The sequence below is a fragment of the Amblyraja radiata genome, chromosome 12 (assembly GCF_010909765.2).
Source record: "Amblyraja radiata isolate CabotCenter1 chromosome 12, sAmbRad1.1.pri, whole genome shotgun sequence".
NCBI classification, from domain to species: domain Eukaryota; kingdom Metazoa; phylum Chordata; class Chondrichthyes; order Rajiformes; family Rajidae; genus Amblyraja; species Amblyraja radiata.
In genome coordinates, this window is record NC_045967.1 from 62,181,317 (window position 1) to 62,191,489 (window position 10,173).

Below are 10,173 nucleotides of genomic sequence, written 5' to 3' on the forward strand. Positions count from 1 at the left end.
ATCTTCAGTTTGCCGGACTTCAAGCTCTCGTGGCTCAAAACCTTGGCACAGATAACACTTTGTGGCTTGACCACGGATGATTCAACAATGCTAGTGAAGCCGAACTTGAGAAATGCTTCACTATACGTGGGCTTCTTGGCAGACATGGTTCACAACACACAGAGTGCGTGTGTGTATACGTACGGGCATACGTGAATAAAATACTCCCGCATCAATTCGACGGGTCACAGCGCTAATCATAATGATGCGGCCCTGGAGGCTTCATACCGATTCCTTATCGAGTCGCACGGACTAAGAAACCTCACACCATCGGTGAACAGCTTATGAAGCCATGCCGTCTCGAAGTAGGGAAGTTGGCGCTGGGGGAACAGCAGTCAAACAAGTTCAAGCAGATTTCCCTTTCAAATGACACAGCCAAAAGTTGAATCTCGCATATGGGTAATGATATTCTGAGGCACGTGGTGAGCTCTGTGAAGAGTAGACCAATGTATTGACTGCAACTGGATGAGTCAACAGAAGTTGACTCATGTTCCCAACGGCTAGTCTATGTTTGTTACCTCGATGGAGAAAGCAAGAAGGAGGAGTACCTGTTCTCGGAGCCATTGGCCACTCGGGGAAAAGATGTGTTCAGAATGCTGGAAGCCTTCCTCATCAAACATGAGCTTGGCTGGGAACGCCTAGTTGGGGTGTGTACAGATGGGGCACCTTCCATGCTCAGATGCAGATCTGGCTTCAAAGCTTTCCTGAAGAATGCCACTCCCCATGTCTCCTTCACCCACTGCAAGATACATCGCCATGCTTTAGTGACGAAGACTCTCCCTCCTGGTCTTCGAGAAGTGGTTTCAGATGTGGTGAAGATTGGGAACCACATCTGAGGAAGCGCAACAAACACAAAAATCTTCAAAGCGAAGTGTGAAGAAATGGGCGCCGATTTCACTGTTCTGATATTCCACACAGACGTGCGTTGGCTTTTGCGTGGTAAAGTTCTCAATTGTGTGATTCGACTTCGAGAGGAAATAGCACTGTTCTTGGAGAGAAGGAGAATCAGCTTCATGAAAAGATGCAGGATTATCTGTTCGTGATGAAGGTTGCTTACTTGGCTGGCTTCCTCGCCGAGGTGAATGCCTTGAACCTGTCACTTCAAGGAAACGTCCCAATGCTACACACGGCTCGTGACAAAGTGGCCGTGTTCAGGAGGAAGATTCACCTTTACCAGAGAAGAGTCCAGGTCGGTGACACGACTATCTTCCCTGAACTTGTTTGACTGCTGTTCCCCCAGCACCAACTTCCCTGCTTCGAGAAGGCATGGCTTCATAAGCTGTTCACCGATGGTGTGAAGTTTCTTCATCTGTGCGACTTAATCTGTGCGATTTATCTTCCCTAAAATGACGACTCTCCTGGATGCTACACCAGATGCCGAATGCCACTTCCACGATGAGATCTCAACCCACCTACTGGCAATTAGTGAAGCCATCGAACGTTACTTCCCCGGACTGGACGACCACTCTCATGAGGAGTGGATCATCCTTTTCCATTGAAGCCGGTGCCATCAGCGATACTGACGTGGCTGCAAAGGTTGAATTTTACCGAATTTGTGAAGTTGCACAGCTCAAGAGTTACTTCATGGAACAAGAGCTCGCCACGTATTGGGTGAAAGTGAAGGACAGTCCTGTTCTTTCGAAGGGCCCTGACACAATTGGTCCAGTCCCCCTCAACCTATCGCTGTGAGGCTGGATTCTCAACCAGAGTAACTATGAAAACAAAGGGTCGCAATAGGCTTGTGATTGATGTTGAGATGAGGTGCTGCCTGTCAAGCATTTGTCCTCGTTTTGACCGCCCGATGGCTACGAAGCAATTGCAGCCACCCCATTCACTGAGTATTGGCAGACATGTTTTAATAAATCCGGCTGGGTTTTTGTCAATTTTAGTTTTGGCGGTCACGGTATTGAGCAAGAATGTCTGATGTGGTTGTGGGGCCAAAATGTTTAAGAACCACTGATTTAAACCATATATTATTATACTATATAAATTTGTCAGTCTCCCTACCTGCTTCCACTACCTGCAACCTCCGACAAGAACCTGCAACCACCGGGAACCGCACGGAAAGCATGGGTGGGGCGCAAAGTCTCCAGAGGTTTCCGTTCAGGTTTCCTAAGCGGGACAGGGGTTAAAGGCATCTTCCACTGACAGGAAAATGCCTAACCCTAGCCCTAACTCGCCCCCTTCCATTGCTGCCCACGTTGGAGCTGAAGCCGCTTTGGAACCAGCTGCGGGCACCGTACGCGTGGCCGCTCGGCGAGTTCACCTCGGCCAGCATGTGGATCATCGTGGTGATGATGGTGGGAAGCAGCACTGCCCTGCACGCTGACGGGACGCCTTCAGCACCCCCATAGCACTGGCTCCGTCAGTCCACCCGCTCACTCGCTGCAACAACGGCCTACCAACTGCCCGACCGACCTTTCGCAGAACTCACAGGCCTCCTGACAGCCTGACCGATACCTTGTAGAAATAACCGGCCTCCCAACAGCCCGACCGAACCCTCACAGCAATAGACAATAGGTGCAGGAGTAGGCCATTCGGCCCTTCGAGCCAGCACCGCCATTCAATGTGATCATGGCTCATCATCCCCAATCAGTACCCCGTTCATGCCTTCTCCCCATATCCCCTGACTCTGCTATTTAAAGAGCCTTTTCTAGCTCTCTCTTGGAAGCATCCAGAGAACCTGCCTCCACCGCCCTCTGAGTCAGAGAATTCCACAGACTCACCACTCTATGTGAGAAAAAGTGTTTCCGCGTCTCCGTTCTAAATGGCTTACCCCTTATTCTTAAACTGTGGCCCCTGATTCTGGACTCCCCCAACTTTGTGAACATGTTTCCTGCATCTAGCGTGTCCAAACCCTTAACAATCTTATATGTTTCAATGAGATATCCTCTCATCCTTCTAAACTCCAGAGTGTACAAGCCCAGCCGCTTCATTCTCTCAGCATTTGACAGTCCCGCAAACCCGGGAATTAACCTTGTAAACCTACGCTGCACTCCCTCAATAACAAGAATGTCCTTCCTCAAATTAGGGGACCAAAACTGCACACAATACTCCAGGTGTGGTCTCACTAGGGCGCTGTACAACCGCAGAAGGACCTCTTTGCTCCTTGATTTCTTCATTGTCTGCAGTACCTGCATACTTACTTTCATAGACTGACCCCCAGATCCCGTTGTACTTCCCCTTTTCCCAATTTGACGGCATTTAGATAGTAATCTGCCTTCCTGTTTTTGCTACCAAAGTGGATAACCTCACATTTATCCACATTAAACTTCATCTGCCATGCATCTGCCCACTCCCCCAAGGAGTCCAAATCACCCTGCATTCTCATAGCATCCTCCTCACAGTTCACACTGCCACCCTGCCTTGTGTCATCTGCAAATTTGCTAATGTTACTTTGAATCCCTTCGTCCAAATCATTGATGTATATTGTAAATAGCTGCGGTCCCAACACCGACCCTTGCGGTACCCGACTAGTCACTGCCTGCCATTCTGAAAGGGACCCGTTAATCCCTACTCTTTGTTTCCTGTCTGCCAACCACTTCTCTATCCATGTCAGCACTCTACCCCCAATACCATGTGCCCTAAATTTGCCCACTAATCTCCTATGTGGGACCTTATCAAATGCTTTCTGAAAGTCCAGGTACATTACATCCACTGGCTCTCCCTTGTCCATTTTCCTAGTTACACCTTCAAAAAATTCCAGAAGTTTAATCAAGCATGATTTCCCCTTCGTAAATCCATGCTGACTCGGACCGATCCTGTTACTGCTATCCAAATGTGCGGCTATCTCATCTTTTATAATTGATTCCAGCAACTTCCCCACCACCGATGTCAGGCTAACTGGTCTATAATTCCCCGTTATCTCTCTCCCACCGTTCTTAAATTGTGGGATAACATTAGCTACTCTCCAATCCACAGGAACTGATCCTATGTCTATAGAACATTGGAAAATAATTACCAATGCATCCACGGTTTCTAGAGCCACTTCCTTAAGTACCATGGGATGCAGACCATCAGGCACTGGGGATTTATCAGCCTTCTGTCCCATCAGTCTATCCAACACCATTTCCTGCCTAATGTGGATTTCGTTCAGTTCCTCCTTCACCCAGATCCTCTGGCCACCACTATATCAGGAAGATTGTTTGTGTCCTCCTTAGTGAAGACGGATCCAAAGTATCTGTTCAACTCATCTGCCATTTCCTTGTTCCCCATAATAAATTCACCTTTTTCGGTCTTGAAGGGTGCAACTTTTGTCTTAACTAATTTTTTCCTCTTCACCTACCTAAAGAAGCTTCTACTATCCTCCTTTATATTCTTGGCTAGCTTACCTTCATACCTCATCTTTTCTCCCTGTATTGTCTTTTTGGTTATCTTCCGTTGTTATTTAAACATTACCCAATCCTCTAGCCTCCCGCTCATCTTTGCTACGTTGTACCTCTTCGCTTTAATTTTTATACTGTCCCTGACGTCCCTTGTCAGCCATGGTCGTCCCTTTCTCCCCTTGGAATCTTTCTTCCTCCTCGGAATGAACTGATCCTGCACCTTCTGTATTATTCCTAGAAACACCTGCCATTGTTGTTCCACTGTCATCCCTGCTAGTGTATCTTTCCAGTCAGATTTGGCCAGCTCCACCCTCATGGCCTCATAGTCCCCTTTATTCAACTGTAACACTGACACCTCCGAGCTACTCTTCTCCCTCTGCAATTGTAGATTAAACCTGACCATGTTATGGTCACTGCCTCCTAATGGCTCATTAACCTCGAGGTCCTTTATCAAATCCGGTTCATTACATAACACTAAATCCAGAATTGCCTTCTCCCTGGTAGGCTCCAATACAAGCTGTTCTAAGAATCCATCACAAAGGCACTCTACAAAGTCCCTTTCTTGGGGTCCAATACCAACCTGATTTTCCCAGTCTACCTGCATGTTGAAATCTCACATGACAACCACAGCATTACATTTGCAACATGCCAATTTTAACTCCTGATTCAACTTGCGCCCTATGTCCAGGCTACTGTGTGGGGGCCTGTAGATTAGTCCCATTAGGGTCTTTTTACCCTTAAAATTCCTTAGTTCTATCCATACTGACTCCACATCTCCTGTTTCAATGTCACCCTTTGCAAGGGACTGAATTCCATTCCTCACCAAGAGGACAACCCCACCCCCTCTGCCCACCTGTCTGTCTTTTCGATAGGAGTGAATCTTTTGTACTTTTCCTGTAGCCACTTCATCTTTAACTCCATCGTTATACTCCCAATTTGTCAATCCCCCCCCACGATTTTGTTTAAACCCACACGTGTAGCCCTAGCAAACCTGCTTGCCAGAATGTTGGTCCCACTCCAGTTAAGGTATAACCCATCCCTTTTGTACAGATCACTCCAACCCCAGAAGGGATCCCAGTGGTCTATAAATCTAAATCCTTACTCCCAGCACCAGCCCCTCAGTCACACATTCAGTTCCCCTATCTCCCTGTTCCTGTCCTCACTGGCTCGTGGTACTGGAAGCAATCCAGAGATAACCACCCTAGAAGTCCGGCATTTCAGTCTTCTTCCAAACTCTCTGAAGTCATGTTGGAGAACCTCCTTCCTCTTATTCCCGATGTCGTTTGTGCCCACGTGCACAACTACTGCCGGCTGTTCACCTTCTCTCTCTCTCTCTCTCTCGAATGTTCAGAATTTGACTCGTGACATCCTGAACCCTGGCACCAGGGGGGCAACAGACAATCCTCGCATCTCGTCGGCCGCCACAAAATCTCCTGTCCGCTCCTCGACCACTAGGGCTCTGCCCGATGTCGGTCTCGCCGGTCGAGTCCCATCTCTAGGATTGGAGCCACCGACGTGTCTGCTGCTCAGCGTTCTGTGGGGGTCTCACCATCCTTCTGACAGCCCGACCGATCCTCCACAGCATCCGCCGGCGTGCCGAAAAGCCTGACCGACCCTGACCCTAATACTGACCCTGATGCTGACTCTAATCCTGACCTTAACCCTGACCCTAACCCTGACCTTAACACTGACCCTGAACCCAATACTGACCCTGACGCTGACCCATACTATAACTCTGCCCCTGACCCTAATACTGACCCTGATCCTAACCCTGACCCTAACACTGACCCTGACACTAATACTGACCCTGACCCTAAACCTAACACTGACCCTAACACTGACCCTAACACTGACCCTAACACTGACCCTAACACTAACCCCGACCCTAACACTGACCCTAACACTGACCCTAACACTGACCCTAACACTGACCCTAACACTGACCCTAACACTGACCCTAACACTGACCCTAACACTGAAACTAACACTGACCCTGACCCTAACCCTGACCCTAACCCTAACACTGACCCTAACACTGACCCTGACCCTGACCCTAACCTTAACCCCAATCCTAACCCTACCTGCTCATTTGTTATTCATAATTTTTATTTAACAATTCACATCGAAACTTTATAAAGATAAATCAATTGAAAAACAAAATGATCAGCAAATTTAGCATTACCTTCATTCCTTGGAAACCTTGTTATTGCTATTGATGTAATGAGGAGGCAGCCATGATCCCAGGGTCCTCGCTGCCTAGAGACCATAAAACAAAGTGCAGGATTGGTCAATTTGCGTCCGACCTCAATGTCAAACGTGCATTGATTGGACAATTACTACTCGGAAAATTGGAAGTTTTTCTCATATTTCAACAAAATATGCATGTTTTGTTCTTGACGGGTTTCAGGAATGATTTATATAATATTTTTACACAATATGTTAAAACATTCAGGTAGTTCTGTGAGTTGGGTCATGAACCTGAACGAAAAAGCTCCTCGGCCCACAGCTTATATCTCTAAGTTATCAAATCTGAGTGAATTGTTTCAGCTCGAGGATCCATTGGCTTCTTCAATTGACCCTTCTTCACTCTGATTGTGTTTGGAGGGAGGCGGCTGGATGAGGATTGGGGGCAGGACTAAGTCAGGCAAGTGATAGGTTGATAGATGTTGGGGGGTGGGGGAGGGGGTGATGATTGAAGGAAGGCCAGTGATGAAAAGACTGAGAGAAGGAGAACTCGCGGGATAGATGGGCCGAATGGACTAATTCTGCTCCCAGGCCAAGAGAAGAGGTGTGAGATGGGAAGCTGGAGGAATGGATATAGGTGAAGGTGATGGGGGAAGGGGGAAAGGGCGGGATTGTGGGATAAATGGTATGTATCCAGGTGGAACAATGGGAAGAGAAGAGGGAAAGGGAGAGAAGGTGCTTGTCCTTTATTTCAGTTGGTTTCATTTCAACTGGAAACTTTCACCGAACATGTTTCCTTTCAGCCAACAGGCAGATCAGTCTGAGACCCCCACATACTTCACACAGGAAGAGCTCAGCAAACTGAAGTCCGAGTTCGAAACGGGTGGTGTTGAAAAGATTAAACCTCTGCTGGAGAAGAAGGTGAAAGAACTGGACAACACCGAGCTGAACATCGCCGTGACGGGAGACTCGGGTGCAGGAAAATCCACCTTCATCAACGCCATGAGAGGGCTTCGTAGCGAAGATGAGGGCGCGGCTGCGGTTGGGACCACGGAAACTACAACGGAGCCAACCGGATACCCACATCCCACTCTGCCCAATGTCCGCTACTGGGACCTGCCGGGGACCGGATCCCCACGATTCACCGCGGGTTCCTACCTGAAGAAAATGCAATTAAAAAAATACGATTTCTTCATCATAGTGGCAGTTAATCGATTCACAGAGAATGATGCAAAACTTGCCAAGGAGATTAAGCGGCTGGGGAAGAAGTTCTATTTTGTCCGCTCTAAGATTGACGATGACCTTAATTCAATGCGACAGCAACAGACGACATTTGATGAAGATGCAGAAATGGAAAAGATCCGGAGCGACTGCGTCAGTCAGTTGGGAAAGGCCGGGATCCCTGATCCCACCGTGTTCCTGATATCCAGTTTTAAGAAGAATATGTATGATTTCCCTCATTTAATTAAATCACTTGGAGCTGGTTTACCAAATGTAAAGGAATCTGTCTTTGTCCTGGCCCTTCCCAACCTCAGTGTGGAGATTATTCGGAAGAAAGGTGAGGTGTTGAAGAAACGTATCTGGATGTGGGCGATCATATAGGGAGGAGTGGGAGCGATCCCGGTCCTGGGTCTCTCTGCCGCCTGTGACATGGGGATATTGATTGGAGCTGTAATCAATTTCCGTAAATGCCTGTGTCTGAATGATGCTGCTCTCCGCAGATTGGCCGAGAAAACAAGCAAGTCCGTTGAAGAGTTGAAAGCCGCAGCACAATCAAGCCTACTGGAAGAAATAACTGCACAAGTAATAGTAAGGCTGCGTTTGGGGGCTGTCGCCGTTGCTGTTTCAGCCATCGAAGCCGCTCTTTACTTTGTCCCAGGCGTTGGTTCCGTTTTTGGAGCCGGGTCATCATTTCTGATGACCTACATGATACTGAATGATGCGCTGAAGCTTCTGATGGAGACCGCGGAGAAGGTGCTCGCTGTTGCCAAAGGCGCCCATTAACCGCTCTGTATCAATATATATCCCGTCAGTTCACGTTGTGCTGGGCTTCATACTTTGAAGAAAGCTAACGCCAAATCATGCGCTAATTCTACTCGAACTGATTGCTGTTTGCTTGGAGCTGTGCGTTAGTCCGCCTAGGCCCACGTGATCTCCCGTTTGCTAAATACTCCCCCTCCCATTCCCACTGACCTTTCTGTCCTGGACCTCCTCCACTGTTAGAGTGAGGCCTCCCACAAATTGGCGGAACAGCATCTCATATTTCGCTTGGGGAGCTCACAAATCCGCGGTACGAATATTAATTTGTCCAATTTCAAGGAGCCCTTGCTATCCCTCTCTCTCCACCCTCCCCCATTCTAGTTTTCAGACTGGATTTACTGACGTCCTGATTTAATGTTTACTGATTGAATGCCTCCTTGTCACCTTCCCCAGGGCTAACAACGACACATGCCAGTCTACATTTCCCTTCAGTGGCGTCCCCTTTGATCTCTCGTTTTCACACCTTACCCTTCCATAGGGATGTTGCCTGTCCCGCTGAGTTACTGCAGCGTTTTGTGTCTGTCTATGATTCTACCAGCCCGTTTGTGTCCCTCAGAACTTCCCGACAAGCAACAATAAACCAGTTCTCATTCAGCAGCAAAACACTCCAATGCATTTACTTTGGTGTCAATGTGAACTGGAAAGTCAGCGCCTTCATTAGGTTGTGACTGGCAGCGAGTGTCTGGGAAGGACGTTTCTCTCCAGGACGGGAACCTTCCAGTGTGGGGGAAAGTGGGAACGCATCTGAGAACCTGTCACTTGTCTTATTCCCAGTAATCTTCACCAAGGTGAAGGAGTGGATATACATCTGCAAGAAGACCAACTCTCTGTGAGGGAACTGGGACCATGTCTATCATCTACAGCTCCAGACAAAGAGATATGGAGAATGTTTAGAACTGATGAGAATGACCCGCCTGAAATACATCCCACTGGAATGTGGGCGGCACAGTGGCGCAGCGGGTAGAGTTGCTGCCTCACAGCGCCAGAGACACGGGTTCAATCCTGACTACAGGGGCTGTCTGTTTGTGCATGGGCTTCCACCGGGTGCGACGGTTTCCTCCCACACTCCAAAGACATACAGGTGTGTGTGTCAATTGGCTTCTGTCAGCATTGTAAATTGACCCTAGTGTGTAGGATAGTGCTAGTGTACGGGATGATCCCAGAGTACTTAAGGAAGTAGCCCCAGAAAAAGTAGATGCATTAGTGATAATTTTTCTAAACTCTTTTGGAGTAGTTCCTGAGGATTGGAGGGTAGCTAATGTAACCCCACTTTTTAAAAAGGGAGGGAGAGAGAAAACGGGGAATTACAGACCAGTTAGTCTAACGTCGGTAGTGGGGAAACTGCTAGAATCAGTTATTAAAGATGGGATAGCAGCACATTTGGAAAGTGGTGAAATAATTGGACAAAGTCAGCATGGATTTATGAAAGGTAAATCATGTCTGACGAATCTTATAGAATTTTTCGAGGATGTAACTAGTAGAGTGGATAAGGGAGAACCAGTGGATGTGTTATATCTGGACTTTCAGCAGGCTTTCAACAAGGTCCCACATAAGAGATTAGTATACAAACTTAAAGCACACGGTA

The 10,173-nt window shown here is 47.8% G+C and overlaps 1 protein-coding gene across 1 annotated transcript; it reads left to right on the plus strand.

The window, feature by feature from the left end:
* The first annotated feature begins 7,337 nt into the window (after positions 1-7,337).
* On the plus strand, positions 7,338-9,542 carry LOC116979348 (interferon-inducible GTPase 5-like). The gene has a single exon (XM_033030952.1). It carries the CDS (start codon positions 7,338-7,340, stop codon positions 8,148-8,150), a length of 813 nt encoding a protein of 270 aa, XP_032886843.1. The 3' UTR covers positions 8,151-9,542.
* The last annotated feature ends 631 nt before the right edge of the window (positions 9,543-10,173 follow it).